Raw genomic sequence first — 24,883 nt, 5'->3', positions numbered from 1 at the left:
GACATTATTTATGTTGTAGAAAAGTAAATACATTTTTAACCCTATGGGAACCATTCAGGTTGTTCTCAGTAGAGCTGTATAATCCTTTATTCCTGCCTCTCCAAAATCCTTTAAATCCATCCCATAAAATTCCCTATGCCATGAAAACAATCCAACCGTCTTACTTCCTGCACTCCCTTGCTCTGATTATTTTTTGCCGGAACAGAGGGTGGTAGAAAACGTAGCTCTAGCGGCATCCAACGAAGTCAGGAGGTCGTTCCGACTACCACTCATTCCCGGCTTGTCAAGCAACCCTCTAAAGAGTCCACGGACGGCAGTATGAACAGCATAAGTTCGGAGGGCTCGACGTAAGTAGCAGTCGAAGAATGCGTGGCTCATCCCATCGCCCCAACCCCCTTATTTGTCTTGTTTTCCTCTTCATGGGCCAACAATGCCTCCTCTACCTCTCTTTTGACAGTTATATATACATATATTTATATTTTTTTCTATTTCTCTAATTGATGGAGGCACCTCTTGGCAGCATGTAGATCTTCGAGTTTTGTTAGGAAATAACCGTCTTTCGTGACCTAATATCTATTGTTGATTTTTTAATTTCATTTTTTGATTACCGACAACATTTTGTCTGTCAGATTACTTCACTCACTAAATCTTGTTTCGCATTGAGCATTTGATCTATTTTTGTCTGTTTATTCTGGTAGCTACAGCTCTGAACTTTTTCTGGGCTTATGGGCTTGTATTTCTTCTAGTTGGTGGATCTGTGGTTGCTTTTGTGAACTCCAACATGATTAATTTTTGTGACTCTTTTTGTGTGACAAAGGCATGTTTATTAACCGCTCAGAATGCAGCTACTTTCATTGTGGATTTTGACAGTGTCGCTGTAGTGACAAAATTTTCATGCTGAATGTTTGTGGAATTTCCAATTTATGACGTTTACACTAATACTCTAGAATACCTAATTACAGTCCCGGTGGTTGGGAGTCACATATTGTTTACACCTAGTACTTGCCCCTTTTTTCACAGGTTTTCATGTAAGATGTTTCAGACTTTTCAGTGTCAACCAACCTACTGGCTAGGGATGGATAATTGTTACATATATGGCAGATTTTGTGAATGGCATTGCTTCTGGGTTTAAAAAAAATATTTTTTCTTTTTTTTTCTTTTCAATATTCTAGGTACATATTTGTTTAAAATGCATTGAGTTATAATTTAGCATGCTAAATGATGTATGACTCAACATTGCCTGATGGAAAATAAATGATTTTCACAACAAATCAATTCTTTTGTGAAACAATAGGAACAATGTTTTTATGATTTTTCAGGGGTTTTTATTATTTTTTAAAGTGAAGCTAATGATTGTGTGGATTGTGAAGACTACCTAGATAGTAATAAGAATTAACAACATAGCTAAAGATAATTACCTTTCAGCAAATAATTAGAGATTAGTTTTTACCACTTTCCATTTTGTTGTTACCCTATTCTACTCTTAGCTCACCATGGGGCAAGAAATTATCTAGAAGTTATTATTTTTTTCTTTTAAGAAGCTTTCATTTCAGATTTATTTACAAGTAAAAATGGAAAATTTCCCCCTATCATTTGTAGGATGTCATTATTTAATTCCTCCAGATTAGACATTAGTTATAGCAAATAGGCATAGACAGTGCCATGCAATATTTAATCATAATTAATAGTTCCCTAGCTACCTGTTGATTTATTTGTTCATTTTTTTAATATTAAAGGTAACTTATAGCAGTTTATGGAATGCAGTTTTGTGCTCCTGAATGAGCATTTAGTAGGTATTTATTGATCCAAGATGAAGATGTAGGCTGACAACATTATCGACAACAACAAATAACACTTTCTGCATTAATGTTAACTCTCAGTTCTAAGTAATGACCTTTAATTATAGTTTTACAGGAAACAAATTTTGCATAGGAGGTATCAGGTTAGAGTCAAGCATGGACTGCTCTGAATTGCATGTTACTCCAGCCGGTAAAAGCTTCTGTCTGCACTGCACTTTCAAAATGCACATGAAAAATGCATTGCTTTTATTGGAAATTAGTTGATTTATATGAAATATTTCCCTCTTGTGTAAACATAAGTTCCTTAGCTTGAGCTTTGCTATGCTGTATGTATTTTACATAATCATCACTTTTTTTAATATTTGTTTTGTTTTTTTTCCAAACTTTTTGAAGTAAATGTCACTCAAAAAAATAGCCATTTATGCCAATTTGCATTTCTCAATTTTATTTCATTTATTTACCTTACAATGCTTAGATAGAGCACTCTGCTTAGACAAAATTCTGAACTTGGTAAGGAATCAGATCTCAAAATTTCTAAGGCCCAAAAATAAATTATTAAACCACTGCTGTTCATTATAATGCATTTGCTCAATAAATTTCAGTGAGGTGCAGAGAAATTTTGAGACCTAATATGTGCCAGCAGTAATGACTTAAATACGGACACATTGACCCACCTAACCTGATCAAATATAGACATCCACCCCAAACTTTATTATATTATGTACACTGCTAACATTCTCATCAATGCTTCATCAGTTTTATCATTCATCAAAAAAAATATAACCATGTTTTTGTCATGGAATGCATTCAGCGGAAATCTCACATAACTAAGCATTTGTGCAAATGTGGTATACTTACAATATTATTGTACTTCATTACCACCTATACATTGTTGCATACTAAAATCTGCTAATTTATTGAAAATTGCATATGGGCCATTTTTTAATTTTGTTCTCATCCAGATAATAATTTTTGAGCTATGAGAAAGAAGTAATAAAATAATAATTACATCAGTTGAAATAGTCTATTTAATAGATTTGTTCTCATTGCAATATTTTTGAAATCAAAGTCTTGAAGAAATTTGTTTTTATAATTAAATAAAATTTAATTAAAATCTCTATTGCCAAAAAGTATACACTCATCAAGTATTTGTGCTAAAATCATATTAACTTGAAAAAAAATGGCCTGCTATAATCATTAATGAAAATAAAAATTACTTGAAATCATCACTCTCCTTCAATCTGAATGGATGGGGAGACTTTTGGAGAGTGTGAACTCAAGCAATCTCTCCGGCCACAGCTGGATGCCGCCATCCCTCCGTCTGGCACAAGAGGGTCAGTTATCCGACTTCATTGATGGCCTAGGCCCAGGGCAGTTGGTGGGTAGGCAAGTTCTGGGAGCACCCTCGTTGGGTGATATACAACTCTCCATGTGCTACCAAAAGGGCTATCTAGAGGTTGAAGTCATCAGGGCAAGGGGTTTACAAGCAAGGCAAGGATCCAAAGTATTACCAGGTAAGAAAAGTCTCATATATTGGAAATCTCAACAAAAAAATTCCATGCTATGTTTCATTTTATCCATCACTGGTGAGCACATGATATGTATAGAAGGGAGATTGGGTTTGTGCAGCGGCTGGCGTTTTCGCTTACCACCCTGCAGTGCCTCAGAGTTCAAATTCCAGTGGTGGCAGAGATTTTTCAGACACTGCCTGATCCCTACTTGAGTGCTTTGCAGAGGCTATTTCAAGTACAGCACTCCATCCTTCCAATAGGACTTTAAGCATTGGTCTTCGATGTCTTTTGTCAGGGCTTAATTTTGGTCAGAATGTGCCAGAACAATGTTCCGGTACCTCTCAGGGAAAATTGGTAATAAAATTCGGAGCTATGCCGGCACCGAGAATGAGTCAACTCAAACAAAAAAAATCACATCTAGTGTGATGTGGTTGTGAGGAAATGGGCACAGGACGAGGTGGGAGGTCTCTTTCACGAGGTGAGAGGGAGGAGCGGCTAATATTTTAAAACCATGAGTGAATTAAATGCTTGTATGCATTCTGGTACCTAAAATTTTAGATATTAATCACGGCCTTTCCAACACCAATTGCACACTGTAGGATGCCTATTTGTAATATGATAACCTCTGGGGAAAATGTATTGAATAATCACATCAATGAAAATACTCGAATCAATGAGCATACAGTTGACATATTTTTAGATACTAATACTGTACGTTCTCACTTTAAGATACAAAATGGTTCCAGAAGACTTTTTGCAAAGCAAATTCAATTGTATGCTGAATCTGCATAATTTCCAGAAGAGTTATCAATTTAAATAGCATCAGGGCATGAAAATGTAGCCATGTTCAAAATTATATCTTATTGACAAATTAGACATAGAATTACAAAATTGATGTCTTATCAAGGAAAAAAATTGGCAAAATTGAATTTAAAAAAATTGAAATTTGAAAAAAACAAGGGCAATATCAGCTCAGATTCCACGTGGAGTCCATGGTTAGTTGAACCCATCATAAAGTGGGGATCTATTATAAACATCATGACTGACAACTCTTCAAAAATATGGTCCCTCTGACCTAAATAAATGAATTACAATTCTCTTCATAATTATTTACAAACTTCAATGCAAAAATCTAACATAAGATATAAACTGATTTGGAAAAAACATAACTTTATCAATCTCATTATAGTTTGACAATTTGTGCCAGGTATTACCATTCAGGAATAGAAAAAGTGGGAAAAAGAGGCACCTTACCCTCCACCCCTAACATTTCACATGCAATGCATAGTAGTATAATTATTTCACACCTGATTTCTTTCAATGACTGCATCCCAACGTACACGGCGAATCTAATGCCAAAAATGCAGAGCTCAGAGTGCAGAGATGTTTATTGTGGAAGCAAAAGGTAACTTTGTGCAAGGGAATAGAGAGGAGTTGCTTTTCCTAGAGAATGTTCTCTTTTCACCTAAAACATGTAGCGCCAATAGGGTAGTTTCCTTCATCAAAGAAAACAAAAGGCATTGATTGCGATTCGTTACCCTGCTAGCATCCTGCATCGTATCAGCGCTCAGAGCCTCGCCCCAAGGTCACCTCACTTGAGGCAGCGGGAACCAGAACGACGTCACACAGGAGTTTTCCCGACATTCATACTTACTCGTCGCGTTTTCGCGCGCTTGAAAATTTCCACTTTTCATTTAATCGCGAAAAATAGATATCGTCATTTAAAAATCTAAAAGCGTGAGATACGTACTCCAGGAGTAATAATCTTTCGATTTAGGCAATAAAAAAATAATAGGAAACCACCCTATTCTTTTGGCTAGTTGGCTAGGAGAAAGAAGTTAGTTTTCGCTTTCAATGGTGCGGATTACCGGCATATTTGGGAAGGGGGCGTACAAGCCAGGGCCCACTCTCCTAATACGAGGCATGATATACAGACAATGCTACATTGAGGCCGTAATGACGAAACAACTTTTCGCCAGCTGCCATTCATGTGAAATTCAGAAAATTACACTCTTAATAGGGACGAAAGCTATGTTTGGTAGTTCCCAAAGGGCTGAAAATTACGGGTGGTCTGTAGCCTCCTTCCCCACAAAAATGAAGATCAATATTATGCTATGATTGTATACATGACCAATAAAATGCTATCACTGGTGAGGAGATTATGGTCTATCTGTCATCCAATGAGAATAATAGTGTTATTCTAGGGCCCATTCAAAATTATAAATGTATATTATGTATTATCTATAATGAAATAGTTCACCTTTGAAAAAAATCTGCTGCAGATGAAACTGATGTGGGTCATCCACTTGAAAAATCAATTCTCTCATCACAATACTGGTTTAACCTCAAAGATCATAGGAATAACTGAAAAGGTAAAAATAAGGGGTTGAAAATTCCATGAAACATTACCTGTCTGCCCTTCCACCACTAATACAATTGTTTTTAGATTCAAATTTGCAGGATATGATTGGTGTTTATAATAGAAAGTAATTTATAGTTTTTATAAAAATTTTGAGCTTAAACTATCTTCATTTATTAATGGCTATTATTAATTGAAGTATCCTACCTAGAGGATACTTCAACCATAGTACTTTGAATATAAGATACTTAAATTTCAGCTCTTGATTCACTAGCACATTTGATCTGATGAATATCAATCGTGGGCAACTATTCTCCTCCAGTTAAAGTCTGAGCAATTAATTATGAAACTCAAATACAAGCCTTAAACTAATCTGCTTCTAGATACTTCCATCCATTAATTATTTTTTGTCAAATTTGAAGCTTAAATTCTACATTCTCTCACAAAATTCTCAGGGAAACTGTTCACTTCCAAAATTCGATTTTCATAAGATATTACTTGAAAGCCATAAGTTTATGGTGCTTTTGTACATATTTGTAAAATTCAGGACAAAAACGAAAACAAGCCTCCTAACACCACTGATACCTGCACCAGGGTGAACTGTGAAAATGGAATAATAGAAAAAATAATTTCCTCCTACTCAGCCAAAAACCTGAATTATTAGTCCAGCAATTTTAGGGTTCTCTACTTTAACTTTTAAGTCATCACAAGTTATAAGAGATAAATTAATAGGGATGAAGTTAGTAGTTTAGTAGTAAAGGAGTAAGCTTATTATGATTAAATGGCTCTGGAGTTCAAATCTTGGTGAAGTCTTCATACACATGTCTTTACAAAATGCTCATTGATTCAGATGGTGAAGGTAAAGTAACTGATCCCCCCATCCTTAATGTGCACAAGCACAAACTTGAGTCTTAGAGTGGGGGGAGCTTTACTATCATCTATCAAGACCAACCTTTGGTGCAAAAAATCCACAGAGGAAAAATCATTCGCCTTGACCGGGATTCGAACCCGGATCCCTCGATTTCCGGCCGAGTGCTTTGGCCAGTTAAGCTACCGAGGCGTCATTCTCCCCTGTGGAAATTTGTGGACTATACCGGACAAGGTGGTAGGGACTGCTGAGCATATGATGCGACTAGCAGTCCAGGTCGTGCGCATGGCGCCACAGCCGGAGAGCAAAGCCCGAACTTTGAACACTAGAGGTGTTCGCTCTGGACTTATTTAAGTATACCGGGACTAGCCACGGTGATAACTTTTTACGGAGTCACCCGCAATGCACAGTTCGGGCTTTGCTCTCCGGCTGTGGCGCCATGCGCACGACCTGGACTGCTAGTCGCATCATATGCTCAGCAGTCCCTACCACCTTGTCCGGTATAGTCCACAAATTTCCACAGGGGAGAATGACGCCTCGGTAGCTTAACTGGCCAAAGCACTCGGCCGGAAATCGAGGGATCCGGGCTCGAATCCCGGTCAAGGTGAATGATTTTTCCTCTGTGGATTTTTCGCACTATTTGTGCATTGCAGGTGACTCCGTAAAAAGTTATCACCGTGGCTAGTCCCGGTATACTTAAATAATACCAACCTTTGGGTTAAAACACAGAATGTGACACCTAAATGTGGCTATAAAGTTGAAACATTTTTATGATATTAAATAATAACATGAGAGCAGAATAGCCACACATTTTTAGGACCAGATAATTTCTAGAAAAGACGAGTCAGAGCCTTCATCAGACTTGAGACAACAAGCGCTTAATTCAGCATTTACGTAACGTATTGAGAGTGACAACTGATTGTCTAATTATGGAACTGGTTTAAAAATTATATTAATGGGTATTTGTATTGACTCTGAGGTACTGATGTTTTTGTGTTTAACATATTTTTACCTTTCATCTTGCAATTCTAGCTCCATATGTTAAGGTGTACCTAGTGAATGGAAAACGCTGCATTGCAAAGGCCAAGACTTCGACTGCAAGGAGGACATTGGATCCCTTATATCAGCAACAGCTATCCTTTCGGGAACCCTTTCAAGGCTGCATTCTGCAGGTATGTACCCTTATAGCTAATAAATTTATCAAATAATCCTGTGGCTTTTGCATATATCAAAGTTAATGTGAAAAATTTTCCCTTTTGCTGCAACACAGAGAAGATCTAGTGATATTTTCAGGTTTTTCTATGATGAATATTGTTGCAGGAGGTTGAAAATAATTTTTACTATGCTGGGTTGTGTCAGTTACCAACCAATTCATCGATCTTCGCCCAAGTCAAAATTATGCCCAAATGCTTGAAGATTTTACCCAAAATTCCCTGTTTTCCTTGACTCTAAACACCCCTGAGAATTCACCAGCTTGTAAGTCATAGGTCTACGCTATTAGTTCACTCTTATCGATTTGTGACTGCATTGCTAATCTTGAATCTAACCATCCTCCTAAAAGATTTCCTGAAGTTCACCTTTTCTTCAAATAAGCACACCCCCAAAAATAATTATGGTTACATTCTTGAACAGATGTTCACTCGACCATCCATATTTTTACATTTGAGGATCATGAATTCAAGAAATGGTAATTCTTTACTGCTCCAGCATAACTGCAACCCACATAACATCTCTGCATTGTCATCCCCTTACAACATTAATTCATCTCTTAGCATGCACGAATTTGCAATGAATTACATTATTTGTTTTAACTGGAGATTTTTCCATCATCCAGCATAAAAAATGAAAATGAATAATTACTGTGACATATGATTTCGTGAATGCTTTGTCTTAGACCATGGATATCAATCCTTGGCTGCCTAACCTGTTAAAAAAGTTGCTCTTAGAATCACTGTCAACATCATTTTCATAAAAACTTCAAAATACCCTCTATTAATTGTACATACTTCATTGATTGAGAGCTTAAAAAATAAGACCCACCTCACAATATTTTCAGGAAATTGCATTTGAAAAGTTAAATTTTCAAGTGTCTCAAAATAGCAATTTGTCCCTTTCTAAACAAAAACAGGAATATTAAGTCCCATTATATGATTGAAATTTTATTATGTTATCACAAGAGTAACTATTTTATTGAGTTAAATGAATTTCACAATTCTCCTTTTCTTACAGGTGACTGTGTGGGGTGACTATGGCAGGATTGAAGGAAAAAAAGTGTTCATGGGAGTTGCTCAGATAATGCTTGATGACCTGAACCTCTCAAATATTGTCATAGGCTGGTACAAACTATTTGGGACAACATCATTGGTTAGTGTTCCTCCCATTGGCATCTCTAGAAGGAGCTCAATGGCTAGCCTGAATTCTCTCAAACTATAGTGACCAAGCTCGTTCCACCCTTCTCCTCATAGGCAAAGACCACAGAACATTGATAGTTACCAAGGCAACCTTTATTAATTCCCTCAATGCAATGCAAATACACTTTTCCAGGATTTATTGAACTTTGTTGATCTTGTATTACTAATTCACTACCTCTAAAACTTTTATTAGTGCATACATGAAAAGTTGTTTTTTCTAAATCACTGGTAAAATGACACAAGCAATGAGTGTTTATGTCCAAGCCCAAGTTGACCACACAATCTGTAAATATGCCCCATGTATTGAAGAAAAAATTTAAGCCACGGAAAGAAGTTACGTAAAAGTTTGTATATGCATTGCAATATCTGCACGCCTTCCTTTTTACCCTTTTATTCTTTGAATCTCATCCCCTTTTCGTTATTAGTAACCTCTGGTCTGTTCTTGTGTTTTTTCTTTCCATTTTTTAACTCTTTATTATTTTTCTGTGTTAGTTTTGCAATGAAAGTGTATATCCTTGCATAGCTAAGCTGTTAAAACTATAACATATTTTTCCGTAGCACTCAGCAGTTGTAATACCCACCAAGTCTTCGCCCCTCCGCTGTTGAACTAAAATCTTAATGAAAAACCATATATGCCTATTTAATGTCTGTCCTCAACAATGTCTCCATTTATCTATAAAAAATATTCGAGTACATTTGGGGCAAAATATCAAATATAATAAGCCATATCATTTACATAATATTAGATAGAGATAGGAGCAGTAGTACGTGGTATTAAATGAAAACGGAATGCAGAAACATCTTGTGATCATTGATGTTGTCAAAAATTTTCCAGACAATTATATAAATGTTGTGTGGAATTTTTGTACACAAGATAATACATATATACATGCAACTGAAGCGTGGATAAGAAAGGTCAGGCATGTTATGGCATGTATGGTGCTAGGAAAGAGAAGTAGTAATCTTTATAGCATTGCATGTAGTTTACAGGGATTCATGTTATAAAACAGCCATACTATAAGGATTTTTACGTGCTCGCAACCCCCCTTTAGGCATGCTATCTGAGGCACCTTTCTGAACCCTACTTTTTAAAAAGATACACCTTATAAATTTAAAGCCTTATGCACGCATGCTCCAAACATCTGTTTCTTATGTGCCTGTCATCGGCTCAATATCTGGGACACCAAACCCAATGTAATCATGATAACATTTTTTGATCATAACTTTATTTTTGTTTGATTAAAATTCAAAAGCTAAATATTTTGCTTGCAAAATTAATAATCTTCACTCTCTTGCTAACTGCTCTTTCAAATGAAATAACTATGCTGCTTTTTCCTAGATATTTTCAGAGTGGAGAAATTTGACTAACCACTCATAATTATTTCAATTTCCATTTCAATCAAGTAAGTTTGCAAGGCTTATAAGCCTTAATAACCATGGCAGTTTGTTAATATGAAAAAGTAGCTTCAACTTTAGCCATTAGTGAAAAAATGGGTCCTCTTATAGTGGAGACAATACAAAATATCTTTATTGCTAAAAAGTTTTATTTTGAAATTTTTATTTTGTCATTTCGTTTTATTTCTTTCATAGAATATTTTTGAACATTTTTTCCTCAGTTCTGTAACTTTAAGTTTTTCATTTCATGTCTGGCACACACACCCTTGAAAAAATAATACTTAACCAACACCTTTTATACCCTTATTAACCCGCCTATGAATGTAGAAATGTTGAAAGTCCTTTCTTGTGCCTTTCACCAGTGAAACTTTGGTGTGGAGGAGAGGATGTGAGGGAGAAAATTGGCAGGTATGGGGGTAGAAAAGCCTGAGTCAAAGACGGCCTTCAAACGGTATGACGGAAATACCGCCTACCCCTCCCCACTTCCACTGCGCCCCCTCGACTCTATAACCGCCATCTCACGTGCCTCGGCCATTAGATCACAGGCAAGTGCAAGTGGATAGTGTGATTACTGCTGAGGAACTCAAGTGAAGAGGGGGGAAAATTGGGTGACAACCTGACTGCTGGCAGTGAAAAAAGAGTGATTTAAAAAGAATGAGTTCAAGAAGTTTTTTTAACCCACAATGAAAAAATATACATGCATAAATACAGGTCCCAGCCACCAAAATGTTTGAACCATATCGGGTCAATCGGAAACAAAAGAGAATGGAATTTATACCTAAATAATCATGTAAGCTATGATGCTAACTTCTCAAAACTTCCCCTTTCCCTCTCCCTATTGCATGAACTTGATGCAAAGGAAAAAAAGGAATCCAGTGATTTGTACAAGCAGAGAAGAAAGAAGATGAAGTGATTTTTATGGAAACAACAATGTTGATGTGAACAACAGAGTTTTCTCTTAAAAAAATAAGCAGCAATGAAGGATACAAGGACGGAGTGCAGAATATATTTTTTGCAGGTGAGAGGGAAAGACTTAAATGAGAAGAGGAGTGATGCATAATTTAATTATATGTAACAACCTTGGGAAAGTGAGAGTGAAAAACATCCCAAGATTAAGTCAAAATGTGTTCGAATGAATGACAAATATTTGAAGCACTAGTTATATTACGTGACTGTGCTTTTTTATATAATGTTTGTTTTTTCCTTTGCGAGTGTGTATATACCATGAATCAACACCTTCAAATGGTTATTAAATTTCTACAGAGCCATTTCACATGAATTCTTTGACTGACAATTGAGTAATGAGATATGTTGATACGAATATGTTACAAATTTTATTTTGCCTGCATAATTCTTCAACTGATTAGATGGAGTCATGCAATCAATGCCAAATTTGAAAATGGAAAAAGAACAGATGGAAGTACGTTCCTTTTCTTGCATTTGAAAGAGCATTTTTTTTCCACCATGATTATGAAAGCTTTTTATGAACTTTTATCATTACATAGCTTGCCCCCAGACCCCACTTCAGACCAATTATGAATTTTAAATATCTATTTGCCATTGCAGTGGATATTTCACTGTTATAATAAATGAAACAAGGTGATATCAAATTCTCCCATTTGCATATTTGAACTATTACTCATTATTCTTTAGTACCCAAAAAAACTGGTAAAAATCTTCTATTGAAATTGTCTTAATTTTTTTCCTAAAAGAAGTAACACTTTTGTAATAATATGTATCCCATTGTGATTGATTATGATCCCCTATGGGATTTGTCTATTCTCCTTTTCTATCATACTTCCTATAGACTACAAAACCTCTAACAAAATGCTTTACAAGCTCTGGTCAAAGTAAAAATTGTAAATATAAGCTTCAAAAATGTCATATGACATTCAAATCTTTCATTTTAAGAGGAAAAATGGCTCTGATCCATAACTGCGCTGTGGATGCATGAAATTTAATTTGTGCTTCACATCCCAGGGCAAGGTGTCATTATTCATGTATAACCATGACACCTTTGCCAAGTGCACAATACCCTGTAACAAGTGCCATGCATACAGTTTTGAACTTTTCAGTCTTACCCAATTCATATATCAAATTCATAATAACTTACATAAGGCGTGTATGGTTTCCTATCCTCTGGCTAACTATGATCATACATATCTTGCATGACTTAATTTGTAACAACAATTTAATATTTTGTTATGTATAAAGTGTACAAGGGTTTGTTTCATTGGTAAGATGGCCATATTGTTTCAAATGGTAAGAGATGTGCTTGTCCTTCTTTGATACATTATAGAGTACTGCGATGACCGGAAATGACTTACTAAGACTTAATTAACAGAGTTTGAAGTACCATAAAATTTTCAAAATACGCTCTTGCCTGTTGTACAATTCAATAATTACCTTCAGCTCCGAGTTTGCCGATAAAAGTTTCCTCTTAATTACTGCATGAATGCCAAGTTCTATTGGTTTTTTATGCATAATTATAGGTATATATACATATATAACACATACACTTATTAACACATAGTATATATTGGTCCAAATGTACTGTGTTGAGTGTTTTTCTTGTTGAGTTTGTGACGTTGGTGTTGAATGAAATGCATCAATTATTGTTTATAGCACTGTTGCTAAAGTTATATAAACAGGAAAAATGGAATCAATATCTGTGATTTGATATGGAAGAAAATTTGGAAAAATTATTTTTTTTTCCAATTATTGCCTTTCATAGGTATCACCAGCCTTTTTTTAAAAGGCTCTTATTAGTCTATTTGGGTGCTTGATTTTGTTGAATATCAAGTGCACCCCATACTCTGATGAACACATCAACATCATCATTAGATTCTTTCAAGAGTTAACTAGATGTAGGCCTTAGGTGAAAAAATGATTTTATTTGTCCCTTATGGGTGCATAATATCACCCTTTCTTTTCATTGTTTTTGTATGACAAAAGTGACCACTGCTTCTGAATGACTGGAAGAATAGCATGTGGTTGCTCACAGGACTTTTGTTATAAAATGTCATGATAAAAATGCAAAAAAAAGAAAAAAAATAGAACCAAAAATTGCATGGGACATTTTCTGGAATGTATCACGGGTTAAGGAAGATGGTGATGGCAGTTGAACTCTTTGTTGATTATTCCCCACTGGTGTTGTCTGTGCTTCCTCCAATGATGGGGATGCATTTTGAGGCTGGCTTTAATGCATAATATTGGTTTTAGTTAGGAAAAAAATCAGACTTTGTACCTTACTTGAGGGGAAGAAGGCAAGGCTGTGGCTATTAACAAAAAATAACAGATCATTTAATCCTGGGCATGTTTCTGTACTTATTTTCAGGAATGGGGTCACTTACAAAAGTTGCGCGGTCTTAGATTTCTTAGCTAAAAGTTTCTGTGAGTACAACTGTGGTTTGATAACAATGTCTGTCATCATTCAATTTCTCCCTTGTTTCTGAAATGAAATCAATCATTTCAAGTCTAGAATTATGTATTGACATAATTGTCAACTGGCTCTTCCAGCCACAAGAAACAAGGAAAGAAAAGAGCATTTAACAGCTAGACAATTTCTCAACCACAGCTGTACAGTATACAAATATATTCATCACTAGTATAGCCTTTTGACCTTACTATCTGTAAATTATAAAATTACTAATGGAAGCCAACACTCTTTCTGTCTGGAGATTCAAACAGCCCTGAAGTTTTTCTTGTGCACAGAATGTTAAATGGTATTGGGTGAGAAGCATAGTTTCTGGCCATACTCTTCCATGCTTTGTACGTACTGTGTCACTTGCCATGTGTTCATGTTTCATTGTATGTTTGGTACAACAAGAAATGCTGCAAGAAAGTTTATTTCTTCATTCAGAAAAAGTATTTGGCTTTGGAATATCATAATAGCGGGTATAAAAACAAGGAGGACATGATGGGGCGCATGTTCTGATTATGGAAGTTAAAAAGAGAGGCCACAACAAAGAATTGCTGCTTTTCCAGCAGAGAGCTGTGGACACATGTTCAAAATGTCTGTACAATATAGATCCTGTACATGCATCATAATTTGATTTGTTTAAAAAAATTGTTTTGGTACTGGGCAGTAAACACTGCATTATGATATGTAAATAAAGTCCCTGACACAAGGTCACCACCATAGATTTAGCCATTCTTTGTTAATATAAGTTTTCCAAGTTATGTATGGTTAAGTGAATATATAAGCATTTATGCAGGCTTATGTAATCACTTAAAGATTTGAAAAATGGAAAGAAGCAAGATAACCAAATGTGGCCTTCACTCTTGTTTATCAAAACAAGATTTGTTTTTTGTTTACATTGAACATATTGGTAGACCCATATATACTTCTTGGTCATTAAAAACTTCTGCTGTTCCATCATAAGAAATAAAACCCCATTCTTACCATTTTAAGGGTGTTGTTGTGTTATAATATCAAAGCAAGGAAGAAGTTTTTACCTAATTATGTAGAAGCCTTCTCCAGTCTTAATAAGACTGCTGTGAATGACATACATCATAGGACTTAAATGTTTTTGTGAAAAATATGTTTGCAAATGAATATGACTGATTACTTGGATATTTCTATGATTTATTTTGCATCCATTTCTTCAGTCTCCTTTACCGACGACAGTTACTGGTACCGACACTAAACTATGCCTCTGCCTTGCTCACTAAGATCTTCCGCATCTTCTGTAATTGGTTTACAGTTAACTTTTTTCTTGTGTAGTAATCCCAGGGACTATCGTGACTCATGACAATAAAGTGAATGCATTGATGAAAATCTTCTTCCAGTACTTTTTCTACTATTTTGATTTGCTCCCTGGAGCATTTTGAAATATTGGTATATTTTATGTCTGTCCTTTCTATGCATCATTTCTTATTCATCATTCAAAACTATACAAATATAACGGGCATGGCATCACACAATTTATTCTTGAAGTAGAAAAAAATTGAATCTACAATGTTAATGTTTCCAACGCCTATAAAACTATGGCTTTTAAAAAAAATAAATATTTGAAATAATATATCTTTGAGCCTTCACATTTGCATTTATGATAACTCTTTCTCAGTGACCTAGCTAATTCCAGTAATGTTCAAGCATATTTACATAGCTATATGAGCAGCTCTTTCAGTAGCATGGGCACAAGGAAACCATGGATAGTTGAAAAATACCTGCTTAAGAAATATTTACCATTCAATGAGTGCAGTTAACTAAAAAAGGTAAGGTTTGCACACTAAATATTTACATATTCTTATTGATATTGCTTCCAATGAATTGAGAAGCAAATAGTACCAGGAGTTTTCATTCTAGATCTATAAAAATTCAGATTGACATCTTGCTCATGTAAATTAACAATAAACACATCTTGGATCGCCATTTTTATCAGCCTCAAAACAAGTCTTCACAGTCCTGTTTCTCTGGCTAAAGTTAAAAAAGTGAAACAGAAAAAGAAGAGATTTTCCAGTTGAGCCTATTCAATTGAGACTATTAATAAAATACTATCCTTAACTTCACAAATGCCAAAAAACTACTCTTTAAACTCACAATTGTGCATTAAAACATGAAGTATGAGAGGTGGAAAGAGTTTCTGCATGATTATTGATATTCAAGATAACATACCTTGAATAAAATCTCTTTGTTATTTAACACAACACTGATCGAAGGCTTGTTCAGAGGTAAGTAGAAGTAATCAAAAATATGATTACTCACTAGATCATGATGTTTCTAATATCATTCCTCTCTTCAGTCCTACATACTCACTGTTTCCTCTATTTTTGTGTCTTTATGCACCAAATTTAATCTTCTTTGTCCACATTTGACACTGCAACAACTCACAATGAATCTTATATCTTTTAATGCTCCTCCTTCCTCATTATATCTTTGGCTACCCAAGTATTCCCTTTTCCATTTCAAATACCCACCAAAGCAATATCTTCCAAGTTTTCCAATTACCTAGTATCCTCAATTTCATATTTATGGTTAAGGGAAAAACATGATGCAGGTATAGGACAAATGTATGCCATGCTCTAATTTAAATTTTTACTAATAATTTCTTTACATAATTACTTCCTCTTTCATTCATGACTATTCCCCTCATGTGCCTGTACTAACTCATCTGATACAATTCTTCGCCCAAAACAAGCATTTATTTCAATGCCAAAGTACAGCTTGAATGGCTCATTCCACTAGCTTGAATTTATACCTTCCAACTAATCACCTTACTTTCTCTTATAAAGAAATCAATAGTATCCTAATTCTTTCACATATATCTTCTTTGCTTATCTGCTACCACTATTGACAATTATTGCAATGCATTAAACATCTAATTAACTATGTTACGCAAAGTACTTCACAAAGGCACTTGCACAACAAACAGCTTCCTTTCATTCTCAGTGATAACCATTCAATTGGGATACATTTTTCGGGGCATATATTACAATGATATTATTTACCCAATCTAGCCATTTTAAATTTTCTAGTGGATTATTTATAAATGGTGCAGTAAGAACAAATTAAAATTTAAAATAAGCTACCCAACATGCAATTTACAATGAATCACGACAAAGTACCTCAGCCAATAAAAGAGACTTCATATACGTGATACAAAATTCTGTAGTATATTCAGAGAAAGAAGATTAAAAGCTGCAAAAATTAGATGGCACTATCACTCACATTAGGTAAGGAATTTGGCTGACAGGCAAGAAGATTTTGAGAGTAGAAAAAACATTCACATTTGAATAGTCCTTTCACGATAGTTTTCTAGACATAACATTTCAAAAACTAAATGAACTAAAATCTGATGAAGTATGCATTACAATTTTGGTATTAGCCAGGCATACAACAGAGCAATTGTTGACTTATCAGGGGGACATTAATTAAACTACTAAAAGGCCCATAGACTACATCAATTCAGGTAGGTACTGCCGTTATACTTTGAAAATAACTTCCAAGAAACTGTGGCATGGCTGGAAAACATTCTTTCAACTTTATCTCTGACTACCTTCAAAAACATAATAGGGTGGTTTCCTATTATTTTTTTATTGCCTACATCGAAAGATTATTACTCCTGGAGTACATATTTCACGCTCTTAGATTTTTAAATTACGATATCTATTTTTTGCGATTAAATGAAAAGTGAAAATTTTCAAGCGCTCAAAAACGCAACGGCTAAGTATGAATGATGGGAAAAGCCCATGTGACGTCAGTCTGCTTCCCGCTGCCGTATTGTGAGGTGACCTTGGGGCGAGGCTTTGAGCGCTGATATGATGCAGGCTGCTAGCAGGTAGCAGAGTACCCTGCTAGCAGGTATCGCTTGGCTTAAAAAAGGATTATTAATACCTTATCAAACGAAGGAAACTTTCTGACCATAGGCAGTTTCAATAGGTGATTATTAAGAAATGTTTCCTTGAGCTCTGTGCCTCATGCATGCATTGGTAATCTCAGATGATGTTAAACTCCTATCTACTCGTATAGAAACTAGGTCCCTGTGATGTCACGTGGAGTGGAATCGCATGGGCGCCAATCTGGCCTATTTCAAATGCGGTTATAATTGACCCTTGCCATTCGTCTAAACTAGGAATTCTAAATCCAAATACTTTGTATATTATGAATACACTAATGGTGGGTAACAAATTGCAATCAATGCCTTTCGTTTTCTTTGATGAAGGGAACTACCTTATTGCAGCCCAATCCCAAAATTAATGCATCAAATTTGGGAAAAAAAAGGGAAAGGAGAGTATTTCAGTAAATGTCATTGATCTTGAAGAGATACATATTATTGATACTTAGTGCCAGCTTGACAGAAAAAGAGATCACAAACAGTGCTGTACTGACACAAATAGGGGGTTCTGCCAATGCCACCTAATGTTCACGCAGAGTTGCAGCCAAACAGCCAGGAGGTGGGATGCCACCCCTCCTGAGATATCTTTTGCCTCTCAGAGTTTAATAGATGAAATATTTTTAGAGTTTAACATCTCCTTCAAGGATTGTTTATCTGGATGGAGATGTAACAGTCGAGCAACAACCTAAATTAATCCACCTTAAATTACGACTCAGAGCCCTAAAACATCAAATAAATTTATAAAGTTAACGCCTAACCAATTTTTTCTTCCCAAGACATAACCTTGCAATAGCCCAGGCTCTGCATGCAGTACTAGCCAGGGGCAGATTTAGGGAGGGTCACAAGGGTCATGACCCCCCAAGTTACGTATATCTATTTTTTTAAATTTTTAATGGTTATTGTATCCTTGTAAGTTAGTAAAGAGAGTGTATATCCAAATGCATGGCTAGAAGTCCTAAACATGAGAGAAGTTTGAGTTGAATTTATCGTAGAGCATAGCATTCCCTACTGTAAAAATGCCCCTCTCCCCCAGGGGGTATTCCATACTCCCCAGACCCCAGTCATGACCCCCCCCCCCCCCACATTTGATACTGAATCTGCCACTGGTGCCACCAACACAACTGCACAAGTGGAACAGTAGGTGAGTGTAATAAAGGAAGAAAGGAGTGTAAAACTCTTAGGGTTCCTCCAAAGCTCTGAGGCCCTAAAACAACTGTCTGCTTTAACTTCACCCTTTCACACAGAGGAGTCCACAAAAATATTCCAATTTATAGACCTTCATTGGAGAGACGGTACAGTCCTATATAGGAAAATTTTGAAGGGAATAGTTACCATGGAAAGATGACCCCACTCATCCATCCCCTCGAAGCATAACTTCTGCCACAGGGAAAGGGTCTTGACCCTTCCACACATAAACAAGCCCTTTCAGATCATGTGCTGCTCTCTAATTATTAAAGCCACCACTGGCAAAGTTTAAGAGTAGTCTAAAAAAACTCACGATACCCAGAGTACTTTCAGTAAAACATTAATTCTGTATAGAGGCTCAATGATACACTTCACGTTTCTGATGAAGCAGGGAAAACAATATTTCATCTGAATCCCTTATACTAGCATGTTTCATTAAGGTATTTTTGGGGCAGTGGGAAAGCTTGGGAGTATGACTGCCAGTAAAGACACTAATGACCAAATGGCACAGGTTCAAGCACCCATTTATGAGCTAAAAATCTGACCTGCGTGGTTCTTGAGATCTAAGAGACTAATTTGTTGAAGCAAGATAATTTTTTCAGTGCCTGGAAATTCATCCTGTTGAAGAAGTGCCTCCATACAGAAACATCTAACAAACGGACAGCTAAAAACAAGAGATTAACATTATTGTTCTAAAGGTCGTTTCACACGGTACACAGAATTGCACAGGTTAGAGCTGCATTCATTTCTAAAATGGCGTGGAATTGCGCGAATGCATGAACTAAATTAAAACATGGGCTATTTTGCCGTCTCGCATGTGTTGTAGCAATTCACCGCCTTACACAACGCAATTTTGATTGCGCCTTCGCACGCACGTCAGATTGTGCAATTCCGTGTACCGTGTAAAACAGCCTTCAGATACATCAATGCATTTATTGCAAAACCAAAACTGTTTCACAATGGGACTCAGCGGGTGCTACACTGGCCAGGGTAGGCCAAGAACTAGGGTGAGGCAGAGGGGACACATGCCCCAGGTGGCAAAAGTAGAATAGTTTATTTAAAAAGTTATTTTATCTTCTAAATGAAATTATTAAAAAATAATTAATTTATATTAAACAATAAAACTAATAACACTTCTCAATACCAAACATAATATGAGCAATTTTAACAGCCAAATCATAAAAAAATAGCTAATGGATATATTATATTTCACAGGTGGGGGAGGGAGGGAGCGAGGGGGTATCAGGAGGGTGGGGTGGAGCGGCAAACTGATCTTTGCCCCCCCCACCCCCTCCTCCTGACAAAACTCCTTGTTCCGCCCCTGAGCCAGAGTAACACAATGCATGAACAACAATGCTACAACTGACAACTAGCTACACGTACAAGTCATGTGGAACAATAAAAACTCAGGATAGAAACTATAGCAGCAGCATAGTCATGAGCTTGCTAGCAAACGGCTTTTACCCATTCATATTGGACACATAAATAATTGGAATAAAATATTTCGTGCCAAATATTAAACAAAAAATATTGGAAATGGTTTAGGTAACATGAACCTCTTAGGAATGTGTGACACATTCACATGGAGCTATTTAGAGAAATTGTAATGCAAATATATATAGAATATAAACAACATGCAGGGAAATGTAACTTATGTGGGACTGAACCCAACCCCCAGACTAAGGGGACTAAGGCGGTAGGTATTTCGTTATTGTTTTCTATTTCTACGTGTTTAAATGACGACATAACTTTTAACCTATTACAAAAGATCACGTATGTAGTCATGAGGCTTATCTAGGCGCTGAAATATACTACCTTTAAAAAAAAAACTTCAAAATTAAAGGAGTATATTTCCATAATACCATTGTTTCTGAAGTTGATAGGAAACTGCTATTCCACCAGCTCAACTTGAGAAACATCGACTCCAGGAAACCGTGTAAATAAAAAATAGCCTTATCAATCTGACCTGCGAAAACTCACGATCATATGGAATCTCCTCCAGGGAAGGCAACTAAGGAAAGTAAATACAGCAATACACACTTGCAAGGTAACTTGAATGGGCGCCTCAGTCACATCGGTGCTACCACTACTAAAGGAATCTTGGGACACCAAGAAAACAAAACAGAATACAAAATGTTTACTGCAATTTAAACGTAAGTTATTTAATTATAGACGGGGACATGATAATATCTCCCGTATACCCTGAGATTTGTTTCCGAAAATGTTCCGAAAAATATGGGATCTGTTTACTGCGCTCAACGATCCTTTCCTTCTTCCGGTTCCGCAGAATCTGACGTTCCAGGAAGTAGCCATCTTGAGAAATGGGGCAGGAGGGTGTGAGAGAATGATCTGACCAGGCGCTTATTAATGCAAGATGAAGAAACGTAGGACAGTGCTCGTAACTAATCACTACCATCCAAAATATTATTAGCCTTGCTTTTATCTCATATTGCTCGATACATAAATAGTTTACTGACCTGTTATCGTCTCACTTGTCCGTACAATTTTTCCTTGACGTTATCTGTCTTAACATGAACGAGTATTTGTTATGTTATGTTATTGCTGTAAGTAGTTGCATGTAAGTTAATCACTTTCGGCTAGACAAGTGAGGAGTAACTCGAGGTATGTTTTGAACTAGTTTTCGTCTGAAGAGGTGTGAAATTGACAAGTAAGATGAAGAGGCTATTCTCTAAAATTGAAACCAAAATCGACAACACGGCTAAAGAGCCGAATAATTATGTGGGGAAAGTATTTGTTGTGGGTAGGATGACTGTAACTGTTGAGGATGTCCTAGCTGAAGGTTTGTGAAGCATTGTGAGGTGAAGGTTGTGTTTAGTTGCGATTTGATGTTCTCATCATCGAACTTATTTCTCACAGGTGGTTTTGCCGTTGTATTTCTTGTGAAAGCTAATAATGGCATGAGATATGCGTTGAAAAGGATGTACGTAAATAATGAGTATGACCTTAGTATATGCAAACGAGAAATACAAATTGCTGTAAGTATCTCCCATTTGTTTTCGTGTTTGTGGCGACAAAGATAGAAAGTTTCTTTCATACGTTATGTTTTTAAATTTCAGAGTAATTTAAGTGGGCACAAAAATATCATTGGCTTCGTTGATTCAAGTATCACGCATACAGGCAATGGCGTTTATGAGGTCCTTTTGCTCATGCCTTATTGTAGAACTCATGTTCTTCAGATGATGAATGGCAGGTATGAGCGGAAAACTTAAATTTTATGGTTGATTGATAAGAGTGAAAAAATTGTGGTAGCTAGTAGATGGTGATGTTAACTTAAATCATTTCAGATTGCAGTCGGGGTTCAGTGAGCAAGAAGTCTTGCAAATTTTCTGTGATACATGCGAAGCCGTGTCGCGTTTACATCACTGTCAAACTCCTATTATTCATAGAGATCTCAAGGTAAGTAACTGCTCCGGGGATAGCTTATATGGATTCCTGAGTTTTATTTTTATGAATCCGTCTTAAGAATTTATGTTTCTGAATTATACAGAGAATGATTTTCGACTGATATTTGCTGTCTGCTGAAATGCGTTTTATAATTGACATAGTCGTTACTAGTTACTGTTTCTACGCAGTTGTACGTACCTCCATTAGGTGTTCGTGATTACGGTATATTATTTATCAGCAAACTGAAATTTCTCTCCATCTTTGTCTTGCGGTTGTCGGAAGGTTGCGGTTGTTCACTCGGCGATTGCCGAGAATAAGGGATACGAGTCGTTACCGTACCTGGAGGCGAATGTATGTCGGCATTACTTGTTACACGTAATTTCCTGCCATAAACTGTAGATATTATGTAGTTAAGTCAATGAAAAATGGGTATGTTGTTCAAGATACCGAATCGTGATGGAACCCTGATGGCATTTGGTCAATAGCACATAGGCTAGAGTTTTGTATGCGTCCGTTCAATTGACATAAGTTCACCGAATTATAATGTTGACTATTGGTATGACGCAGTATATGTCATAGCCATGGCCCATGGTCATAGCTTAGCTAAAGTAATGTTTTTGCTAAATCGGTTGCAATTTTCCGAAATGGGTAAATATTTAATTACCTAGGCCAAGATAGGGGTCAGGCAAGGTTGTGTAAGAAAGTGTAGAAAATCAACCAAAAGCATATACGTCCGCTTTTTATATTTATTAATATTAAGGCCTGTTTACACAATAAATTACACACAAGTTAATGTCTGTTTACATGAATGATTTTTGTGGACCGGAATGGAACATGAATGAATGCATGAACCAAATTAGAACAGGTTTGGTTTCCTTATGTACATTTGCACAAGTTGGGTAGTTACACAGTGGATGTTTGGGTTCATTCACATGTTCATACATTTAGGCATTAACACGAATGGGGTAATGTACCACATAAACAGGCCTATAGATCGTTTCTGACTTTTGTTTTACTTTATTAATAGTGCATTGAAACAAGGAGTCATGTCTTCTGGGCACACGTAAATGATAAGACTTAGTTTTTTTCTCGTGCACTACACAAAGGAAGGATTCTCAAGTTTTGAGCCTGGTTAAAATATCTATTTTGTCCAACATTTAGCTTCCAACCAAGGCTCTGTTAGGAGTAAACTTAACTAGCCTTGAAACCTGAGATAAATTTGCCAATGTTTAATGTCTTAAACTGCTTGCTCGTCCAACTTTGCAGGAGGATAAGAACATTGTACTCCTCAATGAGTTCAAGGTCATCTGGCTATATCATTGTTTGCTTCCATTTTTATTTTTACTTGTCAACTACAGTTTATGGGTGTTTACAATTCCAAAGGCTTGTCTGATGTTTATTTGATTCATCATTCCAGTTTAAGCTGGTAACATGACATAATATTGCCATGTGTATTTTATCTTGCCACTTAGGACTTATAGGTTGAAGGGACACATTTATAGTTATACCATAAGGATAACCTGGTAGGAAGCAAGTTATGTACTGGTTTATTTACAGGAATCAATAGAAATTACTGTAATTTTAAGTATACTGGGAATATTCATGGTGATAACTTCACAGAATAACCTGCAATGCACGAATTATGCAAAAATTCCACACAGAGAAAAATCACTCGTACTGACCAGGATTCTAATCCGAATCCCCCAATTTCTGGCCAAGTGCTTTGGCCAGTTAACCTACCAAGATGTCATTCCCCTCTGTGAAAATCTGTATAATCCACATTCCGCTCTAATCTGGAATAGTCCACAAATTTCTCCAGGGGGGGATGATGCCTTGGTGGCTCAACTGGCTAAAGCACTTGACCGCAAATCGGATTATCCGGGTGTAAATCCTGGTCAAGGCGAATGATTTTTATTTCAGTGGAGGTTCACACAATAAATTACACACACCAACAATAAAAGTGAGCTCTTGGGTAAAGACTAGAGATGCGCGAATAGTATCCGCGAATACTTCGAATACCAGACTGTATTCGAGATCTCGAAGAATTATGCTAAAGGTTCAATCTCTAATACCTCGAATACTTTGAATTTCGCTCCATACACTGTCGCACGCACGACGTTAGTAGTTGATTCGCAAAAATGTGGAGAACTCTTGTCATTTAGTGCATGCAGCGCCGTTTTAGGCAAGTGGACGAACTACATCAAATTCGCGGATTAGAGCGGTAAAATGAGTTTGACGTGGGGAACCGAAAATGATCGGGTGAAAAATACGAAAATCCCCAGTTTCTCCCACCAGGAGAACCTCAGTGCCGTAGGATAGTAACTACGTAGCACAATTCCCAAAATCTGCTACTCCCTCCATCCTTCAGCCCTCGGCCCCTCCTCCGACGCTTTCCTCTACTCCAAATTCAAACAGAAGGACCCAGCTCACACAGGATTCATATTACGAAGACCATAAATCAAAAGCTTCAAAAGAAAATATCAAGTTATAGGAGAGTAATAGAATCGTGTTTCACCCTTCCCTCTTTATCCCCCACTGACCTTTTTCTGCCTACCTGCTTCGAAGTTCCCCATTTCTGGAGATCAACTGCTGCATGAGTCATCAATTAGC

The 24,883-nt window shown here is 36.4% G+C and overlaps 2 protein-coding genes and 1 long non-coding RNA gene across 7 annotated transcripts in view; 2 read left to right on the top strand and 1 right to left on the bottom strand.

Moving 5' to 3' along the window:
* LOC124160631 (regulating synaptic membrane exocytosis protein 2) overlaps window positions 1-15,123 on the top strand; it is a 512,636-nt gene extending 497,513 nt beyond the window's left edge. For 3 of the 4 annotated variants that reach the window (XM_046536543.1, XM_046536541.1, XM_046536540.1), the window contains 3 exons: window positions 3,099-3,313; window positions 7,570-7,709; window positions 8,767-10,559. In XM_046536543.1, coding sequence (XP_046392499.1) covers window positions 3,099-3,313; window positions 7,570-7,709; window positions 8,767-8,970 — 559 coding nt within the window. In that variant the 3' untranslated portion in view covers window positions 8,971-10,559. Of the gene's footprint in view, window positions 1-3,098; window positions 3,314-7,569; window positions 7,710-8,766; window positions 10,560-10,705 lie in introns of those variants that run through there. The other variant, XM_046536542.1, reaches the window with a different exon arrangement.
* The window catches only part of LOC124160633, a 62,844-nt gene extending 41,715 nt beyond the window's left edge, over window positions 1-21,129 (bottom strand). The window contains exons 1-3 of one of the 2 annotated variants that reach the window (XR_006865214.1): window positions 21,070-21,129; window positions 20,835-20,967; window positions 5,571-5,674 (exon numbers count right to left, since the gene is read on the bottom strand). This is a non-coding gene — a long non-coding RNA (uncharacterized LOC124160633). Of the gene's footprint in view, window positions 1-5,570; window positions 5,675-20,834; window positions 20,968-21,069 lie in introns of those variants that run through there. The other variant, XR_006865213.1, reaches the window with a different exon arrangement.
* Window positions 21,130-21,163: 34 nt separating this feature from the next.
* Window positions 21,164-24,883, top strand: part of LOC124160632 — a 54,744-nt gene continuing 51,024 nt past the window's right edge. Inside the window, exons 1-5 of the mRNA XM_046536544.1 lie at window positions 21,164-21,252; window positions 21,507-21,668; window positions 21,746-21,864; window positions 21,946-22,079; window positions 22,174-22,285. Coding sequence (XP_046392500.1) covers window positions 21,542-21,668; window positions 21,746-21,864; window positions 21,946-22,079; window positions 22,174-22,285 — 492 coding nt within the window. The 5' untranslated portion in view covers window positions 21,164-21,252; window positions 21,507-21,541. The remainder of the gene's footprint in view (window positions 21,253-21,506; window positions 21,669-21,745; window positions 21,865-21,945; window positions 22,080-22,173; window positions 22,286-24,883) is intronic.

This window comes from Ischnura elegans, chromosome 6, assembly GCF_921293095.1.
Source record: "Ischnura elegans chromosome 6, ioIscEleg1.1, whole genome shotgun sequence".
Classification (NCBI taxonomy): domain Eukaryota; kingdom Metazoa; phylum Arthropoda; class Insecta; order Odonata; family Coenagrionidae; genus Ischnura; species Ischnura elegans.
Note: the sequence above shows the minus strand (reverse complement) of the source record. Positions and strands in the feature narration are given on the sequence as shown.